This window comes from Dreissena polymorpha, chromosome 12 (assembly GCF_020536995.1).
Source record: "Dreissena polymorpha isolate Duluth1 chromosome 12, UMN_Dpol_1.0, whole genome shotgun sequence".
NCBI lineage: Eukaryota > Metazoa > Mollusca > Bivalvia > Myida > Dreissenidae > Dreissena > Dreissena polymorpha.
In genome coordinates, this window is record NC_068366.1 from 59,141,842 (window position 1) to 59,169,497 (window position 27,656).

A 27,656-nucleotide genomic window follows, 5' to 3' on the forward strand; every position below is an offset into this window, starting at 1 on the left:
ATCCCCTGACACAAATGAAAAGTTCCCAAAAGGGGACTGTTAGAATTTTTATTGAATTGGTTGTGCAAAGAAGCCTTCGTATGTAATTTTAAACAAAATGCAATAACTGAAAGATATCGCAATCATACGACTTTAACAATATGTGCTGTCGCTCTTGAAGATAATTATTCTTTACAACTGTAATAGAAATCAAAAGTAAACGGAAGAAGCTTTTATATGTAATTTTGCATTAACTCTTTTTAAAAGATGATTTGCGCAACCTAAGCATTATGTGCTGAAGCACTTGCAGATAATTAATAGTTCAACGAAAATCATACGCAAATTGTTGGTGGAGTACAGCACAGAAGCTTTTATATGTAATTCTAAACAAAGGGCAAAAAAACAGTTAAACTCCTTTAAAATAAAGCAATCACGAAACTTGAAATATGTACAGTACAACATAGGGAAAATTATTATGTACAAGTTTTACGAAATTGTAGGAGTTGTATACAGGAGAGTGTGATAGACAGACAAACATACATGCACACATGGAATGCCCTTACAATTTATATATCCCTCCGCCTGTCAACATGAGATAAAAAGTTCTGACAGGACAGCCAAGAACAAATGTATATATTACTCCTTAAAGGGGTCTTTTCACAGATTTTGGCATGTATTGAAGTTTGTCATTAAATGCTTTATATTGATAAATGTAAACATTGGATCTAAAAAGCTCCAGTAAAAAAAAGAATAAAATAAAAGAAAGAAAAATAAAACGTAAGCCTCAACTGGGCTCGAACCACTAACCCCTGGAGCCCTGGAATAAAAGTCTGTCGCTTAGACAACTCAACCATTCCTGCTCATACAATGATTGATGTATTTTATAATTTAAATAGGCAATCCTCGAAGTAGCACAACATATAATGAAAACAACAGAACTCTCCAATTATTCAATCGTTTTGCACTGCAGCGCTTTATAATTTTCAGGTTTTTAAATCGTCAAAAGATGCATATAATGGATATTTTAGAGCATGGTAAATGTTCAATATTACTGTTTCCTCACAAATATAATAGCTACAACGAAAATTTGCAAATCTGAAACAATTTTTTTTATTTTGTCAATTTATCAAAACATGAAAAGGCCCCTTTAACCAACAATGTAGGCATAAAAATGTGTTGTCCTCCTCATGTTGAATGTTTATGCATTTCATCTTGTCGACACATTAGTTTATCACTGACAGTCATTTCAAGGATAGCGTCTCTGAGTATTTCGTATTCTGCCATCTCATTGTAGATGTGGGCTGAGATTCTCGCATACAACTTCCCCTGGACACACTTGATGGGGACCTGGAATAAATTAAGTGATACAAACAATGAATTTCAATAGTATTATACAACACTCTCTAGAATGCTTTTGAAGAGAAGAGACCTGCGCCAAAGGCATGTAGCTTTGCAAAATGTTTGGAGCAGAGGTGGTGAAGTTTGAGGCTGCTAAGAACAACTTAAAACAATAATAAACAAAGAAACGCTAACAGACATCTTGGTTGTGGTGATAACAGTTTTGATATTAAAACATGTAGTTAACACATTGATCTGGCAAAGTCTTCTGCAAAACAATTATTACATATACATGTACAAAAATATGTGGTACTAATCATACAACAAGTATACAGGCATAAGTTTACAGAAAAGCCACAATTATGGTCTATTATTAAAAATCTTGTCAATATATGTCCAGCAAAGATGTTGAGATGCAGTTTCTTAAATGAAGAAACACATGATTTTCTTTTTTGATGGAGCATACTCCCACTATAACCTCTAAGTTCTATAACCTCTAAGTTATACTGATGGTACAGCTGCCCACTATTACCTCTAAGTTATACTGATGGTACAGCTGCCCACTATTACCACTATGTTATGCTGATGGTACGGCTGCCCACTATTACCACTATGTTATACTGATGGTACAGCTTCCCACTATTACCACTCTGTTATACTGATGGTACAGCTTCCCACTATTACCACTCTGTTATGCTGATGGCACAACTGCCCACTAGTACCACTATGTTATACTGATGGTACGGCTGCCCAATATTACCACTATGTTATACTGATGGTACAGCTGCCCACTATTACCTCTGTTTTATACTGATGGTGCAGCTGCCCACTATAACCTCAATGTTATACTGATGGTACAGCTGCCCACTATTACCACTACGTTATACTGAAGGTATGGCTGCCCACTATTACCACTATGTTATACTGATGGTAAAGCTGCCCACTATTACCTCTATGTTATACTGATGGTACAGCTGCCCACTATTACCACTTTGTTATACTGATGGTACAGATGCCCTCTATTACCACTATCTTATGCTGATGGTACAGCTGCCCACTATTACCACTCTGTTATACTGATGGTACAGCTGCCCGCTATTACCTCTATTTTCTACTGATAGTACAGCTGCCCTCTATTACCTCTATGTTATACTGATGGTACAGCTGGTTCTGTACGGCCTCTGCTGCCAAGTAGTCCACTGTGTCACAGTGACTGTAGAGGTCCTCTGGCAATGCAACAAGGGACATGGATCCTGAGGTAGACAATCTTGGGCATTATATGAGCCTTATTTTGGGAAAACTGGGCTTAATGCATGTGCGGAAGAGTAATCCCAGAGTAGCATGTGCATTCTGTTCTAGCTTATCTGGGACGACCCTTTCTGCTTTTATGGTACTTTACATTTAAAGGGGCCTTTTCACAGATTTTGGCATGTTTTGAAGTTTGTCATTAAATGCATTGTATTGATAAATGTAAACATTGGATCTAAAAAGCTCAAGAAAAGAATCAAGAATAAAATTTAAAAAAGGAAAAAAAGAAGCCCGCAGCAGGGCTCGAACCAGTGACCCCCGGAGTCCTGGAGTAAAAACCAATTAGACCGCTCGGCCATCCTGCCAAGCATTGATGAGAGACGTATTTTATAGTTTATATAAGCAATCTTCGTAGTTTCACAAAATTAAACGACAACAACATAACTCTCCAAATTATTCAATCGTTTTGCATTGCAACGCTTTATAATTTTCAGGTTTTTAAATCGTCAAAAGATGCATATAATGGCTTTATTAGACCATGGTAAATGTTCAGTATTACTGTTTCCTCACAAATATCATAATTAAAACGAAAATTTGCGAATCTGAAACAACTATCAATTTTGTCAATTTACCAAAACGTGAAAAGATCCCTTTTAAATAATTCTCTTCTGAGCAGAAATCTAGTTTTCTCAGAAAGCGTCATCCCTGATTAGCCTGTGCAGACGGCACTTTATGCACATGCATTTACCCAAGTTTTTATACAACGAGGCTCATATTATGAAGATATGCAGGAAATCCACTCACAGTTTATATAATATTGTATAAACCATGGATAAATTAAGCTATGGAACAATTATCCAGAGAAGTTATCTAAAATAAAACAAGAGGGCCTGAAAGGCCAAAAGTCGCTCACCTGAGAAACAAAGGATCTGACCTGTTCTTTGCAGCCCAAGATATAATTAGAACAAATGTTCTAACAAAGTTTCACGAAGAATGAACTAGAAATGCCCCCCTGGCAGCCATGTTTTTCAACAGACCGGAACAATTTTTGAACTCATCCAAGATATCATTAAAAACAAATTCTGACCTGTTGGCCATGTTTTTCAATCATCCGAAACCATTTTTGAACTTGTCCAAGATATCATTGGGACAAATCTTCTGAGAAAGTTTCATGAAGATCCGACAATAAATGTGGCCTCTACAGTGTTAACAAGGAAAATATTCATGAAGCACAACGGAAGACAGACAATGGACAAAATGTGATCACAAAAGTTCACAATGACCAAAAACTATTATGCTCATAAAGATTGTCACCATGTTCAAAGATGATATTATTTAAACTAATTGAGTAAACTAAATCAATATATGATAACAACATTTGTACTCAGCAAGTGTCATAATCATTCAGATTGAACAGTATTCACAATGTTTCACTATCAACAACTGTAGACATACAAAAAAAACTGCCAACCCCACGGACAGCCTGGTTAATAGACAAACATGAACTATTTTTAGATAAACCTTGCAATTATACTTCCAATTAAAAAATCAATAAAGCCGTGTTAAAACACAAATCTTTGATAATCACACAACACAATTCAGAACTCATCAATAAACTGTGTTCCTCAAAAATTATATCTTCTCGTATCTATAGTGCCAGACATCAAAGAAATAGCGCAACATGGTATCAGGTATCAAGTTGCTGATCTAACTAGAGTGTTAACACGATTTACTATAGCCATATATAGCCATATACGGACAAATGCTCCGCCCCTTGGCCGCCATGTTGTTTAAGCAAACGTAACCATTTTCGAACTCATCCAAGATATTATTGAGACCAATCTTCTGACCACATTTCATGAAGATTGGAAATAAATGAGGCCTTTAGAGTGTTAACAAGGTTTTACTAAAGCCATATGAAGCCATAAAAGGACAAATGTCCCGCCCTCTGGTGGCCATGTTTTTAAAGCAACCAAAACCATTTTGAAACTCATCCAAGATATCATTGGGATAAATTTTCTGACCAAGTTTCATGAAGATCGGAAAATAAATGTGGCCTCTAGAGAGATTAAAAGGTTTTACTATAGCCATATAATGAAAAATGCCCCGCCCTCTGGCGGGCATGTTTTTCAACGTTTGCACTCGTCCAAGATATAATTGGGATGAATCTTCTGACCAAGTTTAATAAAGATCGGATAATAAATGTGGCCCCTAAAGTGTTAACAAGATTTTACTATAGCCATATAAGGAAAAATTCCCCGCCCGTTGGCAGCCATGTTTTTCAAGAAAACGCAACCATTTTCGAACTCGTCCAACATATTATTGGGATAAATCTTCTGACCAAATTTCATTAAGATTGGACAATAAATGTGGCCTCTAGAGTGTTAACAAGGCTTTACTAAAGCCATATATAGCCATATAAGGAAAAATACCCCGCACCCTGGTGGCCATGTTTTTCAAGCAAACGAAACCATTTTCGAACTCATCCAAGATATCATTGGGATAAATCTTCTGACCAAGTTTCATGAAGATCGAAAAATAAATGTGGCCTCTAGAATGTTAACAAGGTTTTACTATAGCCATTTAAGGAAAAATGCCCCGCCCTCTGGCGGCCATGTGTTTCAACCAACCGGCATCATTTTTTAACTCGTCCAACATATTATTGGGATGAATCTTCTGACCAGGTTTCATGAAGATCGGACAATAAATGTGGCCTCTAGAGTGTTAACAATATTTGACTATGGCCATATATAGCCGTATAAGGAAAAATGCCCCGCCCCTTGGCAGGCATGTTTCTCAAGCAAACGTAACCATTTTTAAACTCATCCAAGATATTATAGAGACCAATCTTCTGACCAAATTTCATGAAGATTGGACAATAAATGTGGCCTCTAGAGTGTTAACAGGGCAAATATTGACGCCGCACAACGGACGATGCACGCCGCACGATGGACAAAAGGCGATCACAAAAGCTCACCATGAGCACATTGTGCTCAGTCGAGCTAAAACAAACGGATGTACTTGTGCTAGCCAATAATAATAAGCAGAGGTACCTCGGGCAGATGTACCTAATGTAACTGTCTTCTGGCAAAAGAGTCCTCTAGCAAACGTGCCTTTAGCAACGCAGATCTTCCACAAACTCAGTCACTTTTTTCTCAATTGTCAATGCATAAGTAATTTAATGGTGGTTAAAAACGATAATTAATAATTAAAAACCGGTCATGGCTTACTTTGTAATCAAGGATATGACTTAGCAATAAACAATATTTGAAATAAAGCATAGATGACCTGGCACTACAAAAAGTGCTAAAACAAAATTGCCAACGAAATGAACATACCAAACATGTGCTCAGGAGCCGCCAGATATGTTTTCCAACTGTTTTTCAACATTTGTCCTTCAACATAAAAATAATTAATTTTATTTGTATTCAGTTGACAGACATTGTTGAGCAAATCTGTGCAAAAATAGCAAAATCCACTGATTTTTCCTTTAAATGTCTAACATTGAAATAATTTTTATAAGTAAAATTCATTTTTACTATTAAATACATACCTGCTATCTAGTAGTTTATTCCTTTCCAAGGGGAATTAACAAATCCGGAAAATTAACTGGATACCGGCCACCTACATTCTGCAATATAGACTAGGTTAAACATAGTGCAATGCAACCCAGGCAAATGCCAGTAACCAGCCCTTAATAGTATTTCAATATATATACAAAAATATTAATCGAATAGCGGGGTGGGAGGTGGGACTTACCGGTAAGTATTTAATAATTTAAATGAATTTTACTTTAAAAATTTGTTTTAATGTCATGAATACGTTACCTGCTATCTATTAGCTGATTTTGTAGCTGCGGAGGGAGGTTCGTATATATTTTCCCATCACAGTAGAACCCATATACCGGGTTATCAGCTAATGATAAAAACACACAAAACAAGGGTTATCAGCTAATCTTCGTTAGAACAGTATTAAATGTGACTTTTCGGACAGAGTTAGTATGTCAATGTCGTAAAAGACACTACCGTTAGTGAAATCACAACGACACCAAACATATACAAATTGTATTGTTGGCACAACAGAGAACGAAGAGATAAAAAATGAAAAAGGTGGTCGGATTCCTCCAGAAAACAGATTGGAGCACGTCAAAAAGTGGGGTGTGATTATGTATACGCCCACGAAACAGACAGAGCTCTTAATTCATGCGGTCAGATCCTAAAAAGGAATGAATCCTTAGATTAGAGATAAAAGTAAACCTTCCTTAGTCGAGGTATAACCCCGAGAAATAGAAGCCGCAGACACATCTCCCCCCCCCCCCTCTTTTTTTAGGGAAATGAAGAGTGTATTTTGAGAACCTCAAATGGACACTGCTGAGATATAACTTCAAAGTCCCGATTGACCATACAAGTTTATCCTCATCTTCATGTTTAAGAAAAACTTGGAAACCTGAAGATTTTTAGACGCCTTATAGAGGTTTTGATATTAAGCAAGGAATCCTGGCTGACACAACAAAGTGAAGACGACATTACATCCAACTGAAATGGGTCGTATTCAACAGAAAAAGCATGAATTTCACTTCTCCGTTTGGTAAAAGCCATACTAAGAAGGAAAACCGTCTTAAAATTATATTGAAACTGTTAATATGCCTGAAGAAAAAGTTCACAGGAAGCTTATTAAGCAATTCAATAACACAAGCCAAATTCTCTTTAGAAGGTATCGGAACAAAAAACATAGTGTTGAAGTTCCATAACTTGGATGAGTTCCAAAATAGGTAAGACAGCACAGAGTTGTGATGACTTACAAAAACCAAGGTAAACGAAAGCATAATCTGTATCCTTTGATGAAGGTAAGAACAAATTTCTTATCATCAAAGAAAAAGATATAAAAAAACCTCTATACATCTAGCATAGTGATTAAGGTAATAAATATGCTCTCGAATACCCAGTCAAAAAAGCATTTTCAGAGAACCTCATAGACAGTTCTGATGGAATTAACCTTGCAAAAGTAACAAGGATTGAAGCCCTAACAGAAAAACGTACTTCTTTAGAGATTACTAAGTAATGGCAAAACATGTAGTGGCACATGTTTTGATCAGTATAAAATATGCCTCTCTAAGATATGATGTTTGACCTGTGAAGAAGTTTCCTGACAAAAATTGTACAAGAGACTGAAAAGGTCTTAAAACCATAATCCCATACATGTAGTTCACCAGGTAGAGACCATGAAAATATGGCAAAAGCTCACCAAGATATTCCAAAAGAATATATGTGGATGAAATATAAACGTAAGTATCCAGTTGATGTCAAGCTGACGAGTGTATAACAATCGCACACTCTGCAGAATCGATTTCTGTGAAATGCGTTCACGTTGTTCAGCATTTACACTGCGATCTACGATCGTCTCTGCCATTTTGCAAAACACTGCCGCGCATGCGCAAATCATATTAATTTAACCAAACGGAAAACTAAACGAAAGAGAATTCAAGTTAACCATTTCCTGATGAAGTGTCTACTGCGACAGAAAGAACTGCAAGACAAAACGTCCAATAGGGCGTTGAGACGACCTGCTATGTGTAGGACTATAGAGGAAAATTAATGTTCTTGCAAATAATGAATAAGTTCCTGGTTTCCAGGTACAATGAGCAATAAAATGTTCATCTCTGTGTCTGGATGTAAACCACGACTGATTTGTGTTAGTTGAAAACATCACAAAAGAGTCGTGAAAATGTGATGTAAATGAAAAACAGCTAAAAAGAATGCTCGCTTTTCAAGATGTTGATGTGCAGGTGATATTCATTAGGATACCACATACTTGAGAATATCAGGGTAAGTGGTTCCAGGTGATCGTCCCCAACCTTCCCTGCTCACATAAAATGTGAGGAAAGCTGTGGTAGAAGAAGGTATACTCATGCCAAGATAATATCTAGTCTAGACACCACTGAATAGTGGGAAGTAATGACAAAAAGATGAAAATCTGTGTCATTGAAAAATCATGAGATCAATTCCAATAAACTTAAAAATAAAGCTGAAACGGACGTAAGAAAAGACGTCTCAGCAGAAAGACCGGTGACCGGACCGGTTACGTTACCGGTTTAAGACCGAAATATGGTGGAATCCATATGGTCTGACATCAATGCCGAGAACTGCTCGGCAAAGAAGAGCGTGCTTAAAGTCCAATCCGATGGCGATGAGACATCATTAAAGCAGACGACGAAGAGTCATTCGATGACGAAGAAGAGGAGGAAGAATACTAGTAGTCCGATGATGATAACGAAGAAGAGGAGTAAAACTAATCCGATGATGAACGACTACTTATTCTGACCGGTGACCAGTGACCAGTGATATGACCAGTGACAGGTGACCGATGTCCGGTGATCGGAACGGACCGGTCATAATATGACTGCGTCAGAATGGAAGTCATCTAACTGATAATGTAAACCGGAAAACAACGGTAGATTATCAGTATTGATAAGCACAAAGTGTCCAATGTAGTCGTAGTGGAGAGATGAACACCTAATCCCGAAGCCTAAAAGTTAAACGAATTAGTGTTCGTATACCAATAAGGTTAGGTGACTTCAATATTTGTGGATGCCATAAGGGAACCAACACACGTGGAATGGAGACATGATACTCCGTAAAGGAATAAAATTGGGACCGTCGATATGACCAGTAGGTACGTTAACGCCTACGCGAGGAGTGGCGACGTCCCATATACCTGCGATGCCGAAATGTTGTTCGGCTACGCTGGAAATAAGGTCTCCTAAAATAGTGTCTCCGTGAGCGTTGACGCGATCCCTAACGAGCGTATTGTCGCCGAGAACTGCTCAATGAAAGAGAGGCGTGTTCGATGTCTATCCTGTTGTGATATATGGTGGCAAGTCATTGATGATGATGATTCTATCGACGAAGAAGAAGACGAAGAATAGTTCGATGATGATGAACGACTTCTTCTTCTGACCGGTGACCTGTGTGACCAGACCGGTCAATGACCGGTGACCTATGAACCGGCCGGTCTCCGTTGACCGGACCGGTCCCCGGTGGCCGGAGACAGGTCAGACGTCGATCGATGCAGAGCCAAGCTCCGTGATCAACGTCCTCGGTGACGTACCGGTCATATCATGACCAGTGTTGTCAGCGGATAATGACCGAAGTATGGCGGCTGCCATATGGTCAGACATTGGTCGATGTCCGTGACCAATGCCCTCGGGCAAAGACCGGCGTATGGGGGTCGCCATATGGTCTGACGTCGACCGACTGACAGCATAAGCCAGTTCCGGTCAACGTCTTGCCCGGATGGCCAAAGACCAAAGTATGGCGGGAGCCATATTGTCTGACATCGACCGATTGCCAGCATAAAGCCCGTTTCGGTCAATGTCTTGGCCAATGTCCGTTCTTCTCAACTCTTGTATCTGCGACCATCATGTAGTCGATTATATGAAAAACAAGAGCAAAACATATTTAAACATAAACTGGTCACAGACCAGATTATCATACGGCACATAAAATCATTATTTGCCCATAATGAAAATAATTAACATTCTCTCAGTTATTATTGTAAAAGAGAAAGTCAATTGTACGTATAATACACTGCCGTAGATCATAAATTAAACAAAAGTTTAATTCAAAACAGATGAAAAACAAGGGTCAAAATTTTCACAAAACCAGGTTTTCAATTTGAAAAAAAGTCTGATAAAGGGAGACAACTCAAACTGAACTGATTGTTCATAATTACCCCCTTGTTTCAAAATAAATCTATGTTTAGTCGTGGCGACCTTGACCTTGGAGATATTGACGTAATTCTTTCGTTCTAACTATCATCCAGTGATGGTGAACAAATGTGCCAAATGATTTTAAAATCTCACAATGAATGACATAGTTATGACCCGGACAATCTCATTTATGGCCATTTTTTACCTTTGAACTCAAAGTGTGACCTTGACCTTGGGAATATCGACGTAATTCTTTCGCGCGACACACCGTTTAATGACGGTGAACAAATGTACCAAATGATTTTAAAATCTCACAATGAACGACAAAGTTATGGCCCGGGCAAGCTTGTTCCGCCCATCCGCCAGCTCGCCAGCCCGTCAGCCCGCCCGCCCGCCCGCCGACATTCGCCAATCTAATAACCAGTTTTTTCCTTCGGAAAACCTGGTTAATAAAATGACCATCAATTAGACTGTCATATGGAACGTTTAAATCATTATTGCACACAATGGCAAATGATAAACACTCTGTCAATGTATTAGAAGAATATGCTTTGCACGATCTCGTAACGCATTAGACTAACACGTTTTGCACGTGCTCGTTCGCGCCTGAAAACACCCAGCATGGTAGAAATAAACCATTGTTTAAAAAAAGCAAGCATGGCTTACCTTTACAAATGAAACAAAAGTCCATTAAATCCACATAAAATAATCCGAATGAGAAGTAAACAGATAAATAACACAATTTATCTATTCAAAACCCCATTCAACCAAGTGAAATAAATCGAAAAACAATTTTCAATTCAGAGCCGTAAAAGACACCTAGTCGATCCGGAAAGAATAGTGAGGGCTGGTTACTGGTTTTAGCCTGGGTTGCATTGCACTATGTTTAACCTTGTCTATATTGCAGTATGGAGGTGACCGGTTCCCAATTAATTTTCCGGATAAGTTGATTCGCCTTGGAAAGGAGTAAGCTAATAGATAGCAGGTAACGTATTTATGACATTAAAATCTGGGGAACACATCAGATGAACCTTTATAAAATTGATGTTGGTACCAAAAGAATGTTGAGCCATATACAAGACTACATTTCCAGTCTTGTTGAACGTGACTGTCACTTTGCTATTCAAACTAATTCTGAGTAAAAACTTCATCAAGTAAATGTGTACTTTTCTAATAAAATAATTGAACATAGATTAATCTTAAACAATATTAAATGGCATAATATATTTAAAATCTTCAATATGCTGTTAAAACTGTGTTAACCCTTCCCCACTCAGAAGTAAAGTGAAGATGGCTATGTGCAAACAGCATAAAACCAGAACAGCCTGTGAGTAACGTGCAGTCTGTTCAGGTTTTATGCTGTTTGCTGCTCATCAGTATCTACGGGTTGAAAAGGAAGCCTTAAAAAATTGAATCTAGTAAAAAAGGTCTTTAATTAAATAAACGTTTCTACGGGACTACAAATGCATCAAAATGCATATCTAAGTGGTTAAGGGTTAAACGAAACAAACCAACATTCTAATGCTCACCAGCCTGTCTACAACGTCCATGCATATACTGTTGGATGGTTCCAGGCCCTATGGACTCCCAGAAATCGAGAACCGTGTGCAAGGCAAGAAACGGGCTGTAGTCATGGAGACCTGGTACAACACAATAATCAACCAAGAATCATGTACACGTATTAAAATATTAAACTGTACATTTCTGGTGATTATTTGCAGTGACCATTCCTGTGCGGACTGCACAGGATAATCTGTGATGACACTTTACACACATGCATTAAAAGCGCATTTCTCAAAGCACAACCCAGTTATTACCGGCACTGCTAAGGCCATTTGATTTGCTATTCAGCACATTACACAAAAGTAGTTACTTGACAGCATGGTTTAAAATATATAGGGCATTACTTTATTGCTTTTATCTAAAAGCTTATTTTCAATAATAAATTTAACTTATTAAAGTGTTGCTTAAAAGGATGACTGATATGACAAGAAGGTGAAGATTTGTTTTAATTGCCCTTTTGGTACAAAATTTGTGTCCCCATCAAATCTGCTTGACAGCCTATGCTTTCCATTTGTAATATCACTAGCCGATGGTATGTTTCAAGGAAAATACCAAATACTGCCAATTCTTGCCTTACATTTTGTACCTGCCCAGATAAACTCAGAGTTGAACCCTGATCCAAAGCCATGGGAGATAATCAGTGGCCTTGTTCTGCTCTGTAGTTCCCTCTTCACATACAAGAGTGCTGCCCCTTTTGGAGCACACAGCCATTTGTGGGCATTTGTCACATAGTAGTCTGCACCAAGGGAGGTAATATCCAAAGGGAGAGAACCAAGGGCATGAGCACCGTCAACCAGTACTGGAATGTTTCTGCAATGCATCAGAAGTTACACCTTCATTTTTATAAATCAAATATTTGTTGCTTAATTTAGTTTTTACAATTCCTCTTGTTTTTAAAAAATGTGTCCTAATCAGTGATAATAATAAGAAGATATTGAAGAAGAAACCAGAAGTAATGATGCTTGTTATATACTAATAAGTGTAAAAATCTTAAAATATTTTGCTTGTATAAAATCATATCACACCAGAGGCACCGGAATAAAAGAAATAGTGTGAATGTTGTAACGATTGTGTATCAGAAAGTATTTTATATCTTCAAAACTAGCAATGTATAGCAGACACTAAAGCCCCCATGTCACAAATTTTGACACAAACAAATCCACCACATTAATTCCTTTCTTTACGATCATTAACAATTTAAGGTTATTCAACTGTCCACATTTGAGCGAGATCCATCCAATCCTTAAACAGCAGTTGAAAACAAAACAAAAGTTTAGGTACATTCAGACGTACTGACAGACGGACCAACCAACCGATAACTACAATACTTTATGCCTTTCATTCCGTGCAAGCATTAATATAAAGCTAAGTTATTCTCTAAACACTGTATTATGTGAATTGGGAATAAGACATCAAACTGGGAATGGACATCATTTTGGTGATTTTCTCAAACAAAACTATTCATTTCATGATCTACATATATTTGTGTAATACATTATCTATAATTTAAGCTAAATAAGAAATTTTCCATGACTTTTTCATTAACAGTGATTGAATTTGTATCATTTAAAGTGTATTTTTAAACCGTGTCCATGCGCGGCATGGACACAGTTTCATTTCATGAGGATTTTTTTTTAAATTAATAAAAAATCCAGTTTTTAAGTAAAATCAATTTTAATGATGCTATTATATATGCAAGTATATGTTTTAATTATAATTTGTAAAACTAGATAAATGCAACATATAAAACTGCATATTATGCACTTTTGATTAAACACAATTTATTCCCAAATTGATGTCTTATTCTCAATTCAAATAATACAGTGTTTCTATGTCACTTCCTACCTTGCATGGCAGATGTCTATGATCTGCTTCAGTGGCAGTATGAAGGGCGTGTTACTTGGTATGTGGTCAAATACTGCCAGCCTAGTACCCTCCGATAGGCTAGATGACACCAAGTCAATAATCTGTGAAAGAGGTAGATCAATGTTCAGACACCTCCTTTTAAATGTGTCTTGAATGGGCTTCAGGCCCATCAAAGAAGAGCTTGTAACAATGTTCACAAATTAACCTTCAAAAAGCAAATTAGTTTACTAGTAATTGAAATAGACCGCCAAATAAATTTTGTTTATGAATAAGTGAACAACAGTTACTAAAAGACAAGAGGGCCTGAAAGGCCCAAAGTCACTCACCTGAGATTCAAAGGAACTGACCTGTTCTATGCAGCCCAAGATGTCAATAGAACAAATGTTCTAACCAACTTTCATGACAAGTGAACAACCTGGCAGCCACGTTTTTCAACAGACCAGAACCATTTTCATACACATTCAAGATATCTTTTGACCAAGTTTCAAGATGATTGGACAATTAATGTGGCCTCTAGAGTGTTAAAAAGGTTTTACTGTAGCTTTATAAAAAAAAATCCCCCGCCCCCTTGGCGGCCAGGTTTTTCAATCAACCGGAACCATTTTCAAACTCATCCAAACTCATCCAAGATATCATTGGGACAAATCTTCTGAACAAGTTTCATGAAGGTCAACAATAAATGTGGCCGCAAGGGTGTTTACAAGGTTTTACTAAAGCAATATATAGCCATATAAGAAAAATGACTTGCCCCCTAGTGGCCATATCTTTTAAGCAACCAAAGCCATTTTCAAACATGTCCAAGATATCATTGGGACACATCTTCAGACCAAGTTTCATGAAGATTGGAAAATAAATATGGTCTCTAGAATGTTAATAAGGTTTTACTATAGCCATATAAGGAAAAATGCCCCGCCCCCTGGTGGCCATGGTTTTTCAACCAACTGGCATCATTTTCAAACTCCCTCAAGATATTATTGGGATGAATCTTCTGACCAAGTTTCATAAGATTGGACAATAAATGGGGCCTCTAGAGTGTTAACAAGGTTTTACTATAGCCATATATAGCCATATAAGGAAAAATGCCCCGCCCCTTGGCAGCCATGTTTTTCAAGCAAACATAACCATTTTCAAAGACATCCAAGATATCATTGAGACCAATCTTCTGACTGAACTTCATGAAGATTGGACAATAAATGTGGCCTCTAAAGTGTAAACAAGGTTTTACTATAGCCATATAAGGAAAATTGCCCCGCCTCCTAGCGGCCATGTTTTTTAACCAACTGGCATCATTTTCGAACTTGTCTAACATATTATTGGTATGAATCTTCTTACCAAGTTTCATGAAGATTGGACAATAAATGTGACCTCTAGATTGTCAACAATGTTTTACTTTAGCCATATATAGCCATATAAGGAAAAAAGCCCCGCCCCTTGGCCGCCATGTTTTTCAAGCAAACATAACCATTTTCAAACTCATCCAAGATATCATTTAGACCAATCTTCTGACCAAATTTCATGAAGATTGGACAATAAATGTGGCCTCTAGAGTGTTAACAGGTTTAACTATAGCCATATAAGGAAATAATGCCCCGTCCCCTGGCCGCCATGTTTTTCAACCAACTGGCATCATTTTCAAACTCGTCCAAGATATCATTGGGATAAATCTTCTTACCAAGTTTCATGAAGATTGGACAATAAATGGGGCCTCTAGAGTGTTAAAAAGGTTTTACTATAGCCATATATAGCCATATAAGGAAAAATGCCCCGCCCCTTAGCAGCCATGTTTTTCAAGCAAACGTAACCATTTTCAAAGACATCCAAGATATCATTTAGACCAATCTTATAACCAAATTTCATGAAGATTGGACAATAAATGTGGCCTCTAGAGTGTTAACAGGTTTAACTATAGCCATATAAGGAAATAATGCCCCGCCCCCTGGCCGCCATGTTTTTCAACCAATTTGCATCATTTTCAAACTCGTCCAAGATATCATTGGGGTGAATCTTCTTACCAAGTTTCATGAAGATTGGACAATAAATGTGGCCTCAAGAGTGTTAACAAGGTTTTACTATAGCCATATATAGCCATATAAGGAAAAATGCCCCACCCCTTTGCAGCCATATTTTTCAAGCAAACGTAACCATTTTCAAAGACATCCAAGATATCATTGAGACCAATCTTCTGACCAAATTTCATGAAGATTGGACAATAAATGTGGCCTCTAGATTGTTAACAAGGTTTTACTATAGCCATATTAGGAAAATGCCCCGCCCCCAGGCGGCCATGATTTTCAACCAACTGGCATCATCTTCAAACTCATCCAAGATATTATTGGGATGAATCTTCTTACCAAGTTTCATGAAGATTGGACAATAAATGTGGCCTCTTGAGTGTTAACAAGGTTTTACTATAGCCATATACAGCCATATAAGGAAAAATGCCCCACCCCTTAGCAGCCATGTTTTTCAAGGAAACGTACCCATTTTCAAAGACATCCAAGATATCATTGAGACCAATCTTCTGACATAATTTCATGAAGATTGGAAATAAATGTGGCCTCTAGAGTGTTAGCAAGGCAAATGTTGACGCTGCACGCCGCACAACGGACAAAAGGTGATCACAAAAGCTCACCATGAGCACATTGTGCTCAGGTGAGCTAAAAAGGTGTAAGTAAATGGTTGTGCCTTTTTTTAATTATGTTTTTAATTCATTAGTATCTGTGATGGGTTGTAACAGACAATAAAATGCAGACAGTATTTTTATCAATCATAAGCATTGAAAGCATTGAGAAAGAGCTTGTTAAGAAAATTTTCCTACATAAAATATTATAAACTTTGTTAGTTTCAAAACTCTGTACGCAACTTAGTGAGGAATAATTCATTAATACACTTTAATAAATGTTTCATGAAACCAATAACAGCAGTTGTAAAATAAAAGCTACAAATTATAAAAAATAACCTAAAATAAAGTAACAAAGGATGATATTTAAAGGTGCCGTTATTAAAAGATGGTGTGTACGAAAAATTGTTCCACCTCATTCAGCTACGTATTTATATATACTCGCCACCAAGTTTTCATTTAATTTTCACACAAAAAGCTATAAAAAAGATATGTTTAAGGAAACAATAGTGATGACTCTGCAATTAAAAGGTTGTGTGAAACAAAAATTTGTGTGACCTTCACCTTGGTCATAGGAACAATGGTCTTTCAGATGCCTCACTGCCTGATAACTATAAACATTTACATCAGGAGATTTTAAAATCCTTTGAATGATGCTAGAATTCTAATATAATATGACATATTAAATTAAAATGTGTTACACTTGACCTCAATGTGTGACCTTGACCCTAGAGACATGAGTCTTACCTGTCACACACAGCCAAATAAAGGAGAACCATTGAAAAAAGTTATTACAGACTCTCTTGATGCATAGTGAAGTGATGGCTTACTTATGTATAACTCGGTAGTTCATCAAATTTGTGATCTTTGACCTCAAAATATGACCTTGACCTTGCCTCTAGGGTTATGTGTCTTGCTTGTGACTCAGCACAATAGGATTGTAAACAAATGTGGTAAGTTTTTATGGCTGTGGTTCATATTTTATTGGAGATACAGCACAAAAAAGGAAAAATCCTATACAAAAAGGGTATTATAAATTTTAAAAAACGCCATAACTCCATTATTGACAAATGGTTTGATTTGTATTGCAACATGCATCATCCGCTAATCCATATATACATACACACTGATACCAAGGTTCAATGAAATCTGCCCAAGCGGTTCCAAGATGTGGCTTAAGGTTTAAAAGTGTGCATTTTTTCAAGTAAAAAAGGGCCATAACTCTGTTATTTGTAAATGGATTGCGACAGCATTTAATGTGTATCATCCTCTTATCCATCTATATACAAAAATACCAAGTTTTAATGAAATCTGTTCAAGCAGTTCTGAGATATGGCTTTGGACACAAAAGAGTTTCACCCTCAAGGGAAGATGGAAGGACAATGCCAAAACAATAGCTCTCCACCTACGGCAGGGGATAACAAAGCATGACATATCGCATCAAGGAAAATGTATGTTATAGAAATTAAAAGCTGATAAAGGGGAAAAAAATAATCCAATTTTAATGTAAGATTAACACACAAAAAACACATACACAACTTGATAAATATCATAAGGAACCATGGATGCAAGTTTGATTGTTGTGAGTTGAAAAGAAGTTCTTCATCAGTGGTTTTGAACAAACAGACGAATATATACCATACACTGTTTAAAATAGTCTTATTTTATAAATAACTTAAATGCATACATGGGATTCAGGATGTACACTTTACTTAAACAGCAAAATTTATGTTAAAGTTATCACACTCTTCACAATCAAAGTACATGTAGTTTAAAGTGTTTTGCAACCAAAGTACTATGGAATCACTAATTTTCGTGGAGGTTTAATTTTTGCTTTTTTACACTCCCGCAATTGCAAAAATTCATGACCACTCCCAAAATTGAAACATTTTACCATGTGTAATGTTCTATGCAGATTACATGTTTGTCCATATATGTAAAATGTTAATAGTTCCAAAACGTACATCTCTTTCATTTTGTTAACACAAAAATTGAGTTATCAATATATTTCAAATAAACCAATTAATTTTTACAGATAAAACGAGCATAACTTGTTGTTCAAGATAATTTTAAAATAAATTGAAACTGGATGGCGTATTCATGTGTTTGAAATTACATAAGAACAAATTATTTTCGAAGTTTATTGCATATGTTTGTCATGGGATCATGTTTTCTGTTAGCTAGTGTGAAAAAACAAACCGACCTAAATAACTTCTAAATTTCCTCAAGGAAACTGAGGATTTTTTTAAATAAACAAAAAAACTTTGTATTAGAGCCCAGACTGTATCCTATTTAAGACAATATTCAATAAATAAAAAGATGTCAGTTTTAAAGGATGAGAGGATAATTATTTTGGGTTTCCGTCATAGTCATTAGACATTGACCTCTGCCCATTAAGACTAATCCTATATGGACTACTGTGCATGTTACATGCAATAAAATAAAAGTCATAGTGGGGCATTCCACTGTCATTTTGATAAATATGGCTGACATTGTTAAATCAATTCATATTCCTTGAACAATATTTTAATATATGTCATAATTGACAAAATGTGTACCGTAAAAATATAAGTGATTTCACAGTAGATTGAATGGTGCTCTGAAACAGGTTGTTCTATAGTCTAGTAGGAACGGAGGTCCACCATGCATGATTGGAAGGTTTTTTTTTAATATGCTGATGATGGTCTTCATTGCCTCGGGTAAAAGAAAAAAATTGTTCCCAAGAAAAAAAGTGTTCCCATGGGGTCTAAATCCAAGATGGCCGCCAAGATGGCCGACCAAAATCCTTGAAAATACCTTTATTTCGCAAATGACACTAACAACATATATTTTCCTAGATTTTGGTAGGCATTTTAATTTAAGCAATTAATAACATATTATTCTTATTAAACAAATACAATTTTTGTGTGAAATATTATACATTTTATGAAAATAATGACTATATTTATGAAAGAAGCTACCAAAAATCATGATTTTTGGCTTATGACATGTTTCAATTTGTACCTGAAAAGCAGTTTAAATACAATTATCATCCTAACTACATTTATGTACACGTATGGGACTAAGGAATATAATAATATAACATTTCATGTGAATATTATCAGTAATTATCATATATAAGACAATAAAAGTGGGTGGGGTAAATAACAAATTTGAAAAAAAAAATCCTAATGTGCATGTTAATACATTTTGAGACGTACTAGCTTTTTTTTAACTTGTTATGTTTATGTATAAAGATTGTTTCTGACACTTACAAGTGCATTCACAATGTTTTTTAATATTAAATGCATTTTTCGAACTGATAGTAGTATTTTTACCGTTAAAAAACACGAAAACATATCATTTATATACAAAAGCATTATAATATCTCACAGTAAGCAAATAACAGATAATGTGGTAATATTTCACTTCAATGGTAAGAAGCCAACAAATACAAATTAAAAATACTTGTTTTAACACAAACAGTGCCATTCAAAACATACTTTAGAGCGTGAATGTGTTTTTTTTTTGGGGGGTGGGGTGGGGGATAGATGATGGAGATATTGATTTTCTCGAACTGGAAACGACAATGTCAGATACGGATTAATCCTCATCTGACAGTGTCATTTCCAGTTCGAGGAAGTCAACATCTTCCTCATCTTCTTCTATTACATTGCATTTAATATTGATTAATTATAACATTAATTTAAGGTAAAAAAGTTAATCTGGAATTCAAGTTTTTGTTTGTTCAGTGTTTAGAATAATTTTAATTGTGTCACGATTAAGAAACAATTACTTCATATTTTATTCTCTGATTAAAATAGAAACCTGGACTCTTTAATGACCATATCGTATATTTCGCTAGGAACGTCTTGTAGTTGTAAACAAAACCAACACAATTTCTTTCCATGTACATTAAATATGAATGCACTTTGTTGAACTAAAAGAACATCAATTTCTAATAAAACTACATAACGTGGGCTTAGTGCAAAACGGTTGTAACTGACATTTTTTACAAAAATGACTTTATTGCATATTTTGTACTATAATGTCAATATTTATAATCTGAAAAAATATTTAAGCTAAATTCTGCTTAAAAAAACTAAAACCGTCATTTGGCAAAAGGTCGTATCTGAAAATGAAATTATTTTCATTGCAAAACAGTCGTATCTGCAGTTGCAACCCTTTTGCACTGAAAAAGAATATAAACATTTTAGTGTAATGGTACCAGTATCTAGAATGTGAGACTGAGACCATGGTAGCAATACATACAGCCTGAGACAATGCCGTGATTTGTGTTACCTATTGGGAAAAAGTATTGGTACCAGCCAAATTGTGTGAGAAAAACCCATTAATTGGGAAAATTCACGTTGTGAAGTCTTCATATTGGGAAATTGGCATATTTGATATTTTGCTCCCAAATACTTAAAAATTAATAACTAAATGTTGCCAAGTTGTCATACCATAGAGCTGCATAGGAAAACTAATTAAAATTTGTTAGTTTTTTTGTTTTCTTCAATTGTATTTTTTACAGCAATTGGGAAATTTGTAGTTTTTTTTCCTAATTGGAAAATGCCATTTCTGGTACTTTTGAAAATTAATAAAAACGCTACAATCGTACCAGTACTAGTATGTCAGACTGTGAAAATGGTACCGGTATGTATCATGTTAGACTGTGACAATAATACCGGTATGTAGCATGATAGACTGTGACAATGGTACCATTAAGTAGCATGTCAGACGGTGACAATTGTCCCAGCACAATTAACCAGTCAGACTGTTACAACGATACCAGTACTTAGCATCTCAGACTGTTACAATGGAACAAGTACGTAGCATTTCAGACTGTGACAATGGTTCCAGTACCTAGCAGTTCAGACTGTGACAATTATACCAGTAAGTAGCAGTTCAGACTGTGACATTGGTACCAGTACGTAGCATGTCAGACTGTTACAATTGTTCCAGTACCGAGCATGTGATACTGTGACAATAGTACCAGTGCGTAGCATTTTAGACTGTTTCAATGATACCAGTACGTGGCCATGTCAGACAGTGAAAATGGTACCAGTAGGTAGCATGTCAGACTGTTACAATTGTACCAGTACATAGCATGTTAGACTATGACAATGTTACCAGTACATAGCATGTTAGACTGTGACCATTATACCAGAACTTAGCATGTAAGACTGTGACAATGGTACCAGTACCTAGCATGTCAGACTGTTACAATGATACCAGTAAGTGGCATGTCAGACAGTGACAATGGTACCAGTACATAGCATGTCAGACTGTTTCAATGATACCAGTACGTAGCAAGTAAGACTGTGACAATGGTACCAGTACCTAGGATGTCTGACTGTTTCAATTATACCAGGTCGTAGCAAGTAAGACTGTGACAATGGTACCAGTACCTAGCATGTCAGACTGTTACAATGGTACCAGTACGTGTCACATCAGACTATTTCAATGGTTCCAGTACGTAGCATGTAAGACTGTGACAATTATACCTGCATGTAGCATGTGAGATTGAGACAATTCTACCAGTACGCAGCTTATGAGACTGTGACAATTAAACCAGTACATAGCTGGTCAAACTGTGACAATGATACCAGTATGTAGCATGTCATACTGTTACAATGGTACCAGTACGTGTCACATCAGATTGTTTCAATGGTTCCAGTACGTAGCATGTAAGACTGTGACAATTATACCTGCATGTAGCATGTGAGATTGAGACAACTATACCAGTACGCAGCTTATGAGACTGTGACAACGGTACCAGTACATGGCATTTCAAACTATTTCAATGGGACCAGTACGTAGCATGTGAGACTGTGACAATTTTACCAGTATGTAGCCTGTCAGACTGTGACAATTATACCAGTATGTAGCATGTCAGACTGTGACAATTGAACCAGTACATAGCTGGTCAAACTGTGACAATGATACCAGTAAGTAGCATGTCAGACTGTTACAACGGTAGTACATAGCATTTAAGTCTGTTAAAATGGTACCAGTTCGTACCATGTGAGACTGTGACAATTATACCAGGATGTACATGTAGTATGTTAGATTGAGACAATGATACCAGTAAGTAGCATGTGAGACTGTGACAATGGTATCAGTATGTAGCATGTTACACTGAGACAATGGTACCAGTACATAGCATGTCAGACAGTGACAATGGTACCATTCCTAGCATGTCACACTGTTACAATGGTATCAGTACATAGCATGTTAGACTGTGACAATGGTACCAGTACATAGCATGATAGACTGTGATAATTATACCAGTACTTAGCATGTCAGACTGTGACAATTTTACCCGCACAGGGCAAGTAAGACTGTGACAATTATACCAGTGCGTAGCATGTCAGATTGTGACAAAGGTACCAGTAGGTTGCATGTGAGACTATGACTATTGTATCAGTACGTAGCATGTCAGACTGTGACAATTATTCCAGTACGTGGTATGTCAGATTGTGACATATGATACCAGTAGGTAGCATCTGAGACTGTGACATGGTTCCAGTACGTGGCATGTCAGACTGTGACAATTGTACCAGTACATGTCATGTCAGACTGTTACAGTTATACCAGTACGTAGCCTCTGAGACTGTGACAATTATACCAGTATATAGCATGTCAAACTGTGACAAATATACCAGTACGTAGCATGTCCGATGGTGACAATGGTAACAATGCGAAGCATCTGAGACTGTGACATGGTACCAGTGCGTGGCATGTCAGACTGTTACAATTATACCAGTAAGTAGCATGTGAGACTGTGGCAATGGTACTAGCATGTCAGACTGAAACAATTGTACCGGTATGTATCATGCCAAACTGTGACAATGATACCAGTACATAGCATGTCAGACTGAGACAATATTAATAATGATGCTCAAAAGGTAGGAAAAAGATCAATAGGATTCTGTACTAGTTTTTGTCTTAACATTTTTCGTATATCACAATAAATATATTTGAAAACATTGTAGTTTGTATTTGAATTCAGAAAGAGGGTTATAGGCCTGCTTTTAATAACAAAGTTCATTATTTTTTTTAATTAATAATAAGCTGATGAGACTTGTTTTGACTTTAACTTTATTGAATTATAATAATTACAATACAAATATTAAATGCTTTATGAAAGATTTAAAGATATGACAATAACTTGTTCCTTCTAATGTATTGGTCTTCTACTTAATAATTCTGTACAGGCCCCAGTCACTGTGTATTGATCATTTTTCTGTTACTAGTATGTCTGCATACATTTAAATGATTAAAAAAAATCAAATAAAGTGATAATACTTTATAGTTATAGTTATTGGTTAAAAACAAGCACAATGCAATGCATTTCATGTACTCCAGGTAATCCAATTTGAATTCAAATCAATGTAAATTTTTGTATTTTCTTCCATCATTAAAAAAAATATTTCAATAAACACATAATTTCAAGTATTCCGAATAAAAGTCTTCATTATTAAGACATTATGAACAGAAAAAAAACTGATCTGATTTTCAGATACGACCTTTTTGCTTAAAAAATATAATCAAACATTACAAGATTTTAAGCGCAAAACAGTAGTATCTTGATATTTAACAAATATCTCTGACTACAATAATGCCAATAGAGATATATTGTGTGAACTTTAAATGAATGTAAAATACCTACATTTATGCAACATAATTTTGTATTACTGATAAAAATGAATAAAATATTATTATTTTTTATCGTACTGAAAAGTTTACAAAAAGTCAGTTACGACCGTTTTGCGCTAAGCCCGCGATAAGTCAACGTAATTATCTCCCTTGTGCGAAGCTAAAACTATACATATTCAAACTATGTACCTAATTAATTCCCTTTTAACAGTTTAATTATTATATACTGAAACAAATAAGTTATAAAGCAAATTTAGGATCATAACAATCACGCTGTATCATATTTTAATCACCGGATGAAAGTTCTATAAAACAACTTCTAGGATGAAGATATATCCTTTAAATATTTATAATATCACCTTCACCCATTCAACTACATTCATAAAAAGAAAATTCACAAAATCATCACATTCTCAGCAGTATTGTATAAAACATGACAGTTTGTTTTGGAACAAATATGATTTTTATTGGACAATTTAAGTGTTAATTTGCAACAAATGTGCTACTTGCTCAATGTGAGACATTTGAATGCCGTTTGTTTATAAATTATATTTTTTCATATATTTACGGTAAATACACTACAATCAGTAAGTGAAATGTATTTTATATCTAAAAACAACTAGAATCTACTTGTAAGTATAAAAAACAATCTTCATACATAAACATAACAAGTTAAAAGGGCTAGTATATCAATAAATATATCAACATGCATGTTTCTTAAAATTTGTAATTTACCCCACCCACTTTTATTGTCTTATTTATCATAATTATTGATAATATTCACATATATTGTTATATTATTATATTCCTTAGTCCCATACGTGAACATAAATTTAGTTAGGATGATAATTGTACTTAAACTGCTTTTCAGGTACAAATTGAAACATGTCATAAGCCAAAAAAACATGATTTTTTGCACCTTTTTTTCATATATATAGTCATAATTTTCATAAAATGTATAATATTTCACCAAAAAATGTATTTGTTTAATAAGAATAATATGTTATTAATTGCTTAAATTAAAATGCCTACCAAAATCTAAGAAAATAAATGTTGTTAGTGTCATTAGCAAAATAACGGAATTTTCAAGGTTTTTGGTCGGCCATCTTGGCGGCCATCTTGGATTTAGACCCCATGGGAACACTTTTTTTCTTGGGAACAAAAATTTTCTTTCACCCGAGGCAATGTAGAACATCATCAGCATATTTGAAAAAAACCTTCCATTCATGCATGGTGGACCTCCGTTCCTACTAGACTACTAACAAACCCAAATAAATGTAAATAACAAGTTTCCTTAATGTCACATTCATGGACCATGGCACAAAATATTAAACATTAAGCTCATTTCAGAAGATGAGATTTGAATTTGCCCTCAGCTTAGTATTGAGAATGTCCATTAGCTCACAAATACTAAAAATCTTAAAAATAAGAATATTCACATATTCTAAATATTCACATATTCTTCCTTAGACTCAGGTTTGAGTAAGACTCAACACTAAAAAACAAATCTTTGAACATCAAGTTAAGCATGATGGTTGACTTCATCATAAGCAAGTTGAACAAAATACTCTGAGTTGTGTTTTTGGGCCAATGGCTTGTATTTACTTAAATAAAATTGTTTGACTAGAGTTGAGTTGAGGTGACTTACAATATAGACTTTATTATGTTGCTGACACTAAGCCCATAACTATTGTCAAGAGCTTTCTAAATTCCTAATAACAAACACATAAAATTCATGGACTACAAAGCCCCTCTGCCTCACACAACCAGTTACCTGCTGGTCATCCTGTAAAGGAAACTCTATGACAGCCTGACAGAGCTCTGCCCCTGTCTGCTCACAGCGCCATGACAACATCTTCTTCACCGCACCTGGAGAAATATGCTTCATTTGAGCCTCATGCTGGGAAAACTAGACTTAATGCATGTGCAAAAGGTGTCATCCAGATTAGCCTGTGCATTCTCCACAGGCTAATCAGGGACAAGACACTTTCTGCAGAAACTGGAATTTTGCTTAGAAGAGACTTCCTTTAAACAAAAAATGCCATGAAAGCGGAAAGTGAGATATACATCAGTTGAAGCCTTACATAACTAGATGTGTACATATATTTATTTTATGGAAAAATATACTTGCTTGCATACATTGCGAAAAAAATGTCTTTACATATTTATAATTAACATATTTTCACTCGTTCAAAGGCTCTTTCACGCAAGAATTTTCATAATAATTATAATCACATAGAAAAAAAAAATCCTCTCATTTATAAGTGTATAAATGTTTTATTAAATTTTCCAACGTAATGTATTATGTTTTTACATAAAGCTTGGGAGACCAATGAAAACCAACTCTCGACAAAGAGCAGATAAGATTCAGATGTTCATCTACTTGTAAAAGCCATACATTTTTATATATAAAATATAATATATACAAGTAAAAAATACATGATTATAGCCGTTCCCACAGCCATTAACTTACCATAGGTAACACTAAGGCAGAATATCTTGTCACCCTTTGTTAAAGGAACATTCTGCAGGACAGTGTTCAGGGCTGTGGTTGCATTTTCAATCAGGACAATGTCTCTCGCATCACAACCTTACAAACAGAGACACAGCAGATATTACATGTAGTTTCAACCAGGACAATGTCCCTCGAATCACAACCTTACAAACAGAGACACAACAGATATTACATGTAGTTTCAACCAGGACAATGTCCCTCGCATCACAACCTTACAAACAGAGACACAGCAGATATTACATGCAGTTTCAACCAGGACAATGTCCCTCGCATCACAAGCTTACAAACAGAGACACAACAGATATTACATGTACAGTGTAGTTTGAATCAGGACAATGTCCATCGCATCACAACCTTACAAACAGAGACACAACAGATATTACATGTACAGTGTAGTTTGAATCAGGACAATGTCCATCGCATCACAACCTTACAAACAGAGACACAACAGATATTACATGTACAGTGTAGTTTGAATCAGGACAATGTCCCTCGCATCACAACCTTACAAACAGAGACACAACAGATATTACATGTACAGTGTAGTTTGAATCAGGACAATGTCCCGCATCACAACCTTTCAAAGAGAGACATACCAGGTATTACATGTACGGTGTAGTTTGAATCAGGAAAATGTCCCTCGCATCACAACCTTACAAAGAGAGACATACCAGGTATTACATGTACGGTGTAGTTTGAATCAGGAAAATGTCCCTCGCATTACAACCTTACAAACAGAGACATACTAGGTATTACATGTACAGTGTAGTTTGAATCAGGACAATGTCCCTCGCATCACAACCTTACAAAGAAAGACATACCAGGTATTACATGTACAGCGTAGTTTAAATCAGGACAATGTCCCTAGCATCACAACCTTACAAAGAAAGACATACCAGGTATTACATGTACAGCGTAGTTTAAATCAGGACAATGTCCCTCGCATCACTACCTTTCAAACATAGACAAAACAGATATTACATGTAGTTTGAACCTCTTTATTTGAGCACATTTGTAAAATCCTAAGGCATATTAAGATGCTTTGGCGTCTGTTTTAAGGGTAGAACCAGTACTTGGTGTATCTGGAGATCTTAAGAACTCTCCCGGTTGCTAAGCAAACCGATATGCACAAAAGTGAGATTTTTATCAAATATCTACCAAATCAAATATTTATTGAC

The 27,656-nt window shown here is 35.9% G+C and overlaps 1 protein-coding gene across 2 annotated transcripts in view; it reads right to left on the minus strand.

The window, feature by feature from the left end:
• Positions 1–1,073: 1,073 nt before the first annotated feature.
• LOC127853139 (uncharacterized) overlaps positions 1,074–27,656 on the minus strand; it is a 31,226-nt gene continuing 4,643 nt past the window's right edge. For both annotated transcript variants that reach the window (XM_052387377.1, XM_052387375.1), the window contains exons 6-13: positions 26,437–26,553; positions 25,738–25,832; positions 13,682–13,803; positions 12,423–12,646; positions 11,803–11,913; positions 5,904–5,960; positions 2,458–2,570; positions 1,074–1,326 (exon numbers count right to left, since the gene is read on the minus strand). In XM_052387377.1, coding sequence (XP_052243337.1) covers positions 1,165–1,326; positions 2,458–2,570; positions 5,904–5,960; positions 11,803–11,913; positions 12,423–12,646; positions 13,682–13,803; positions 25,738–25,832; positions 26,437–26,553 — 1,001 coding nt within the window. In that variant the 3' untranslated portion in view covers positions 1,074–1,164. The remainder of the gene's footprint in view (positions 1,327–2,457; positions 2,571–5,903; positions 5,961–11,802; positions 11,914–12,422; positions 12,647–13,681; positions 13,804–25,737; positions 25,833–26,436; positions 26,554–27,656) is intronic.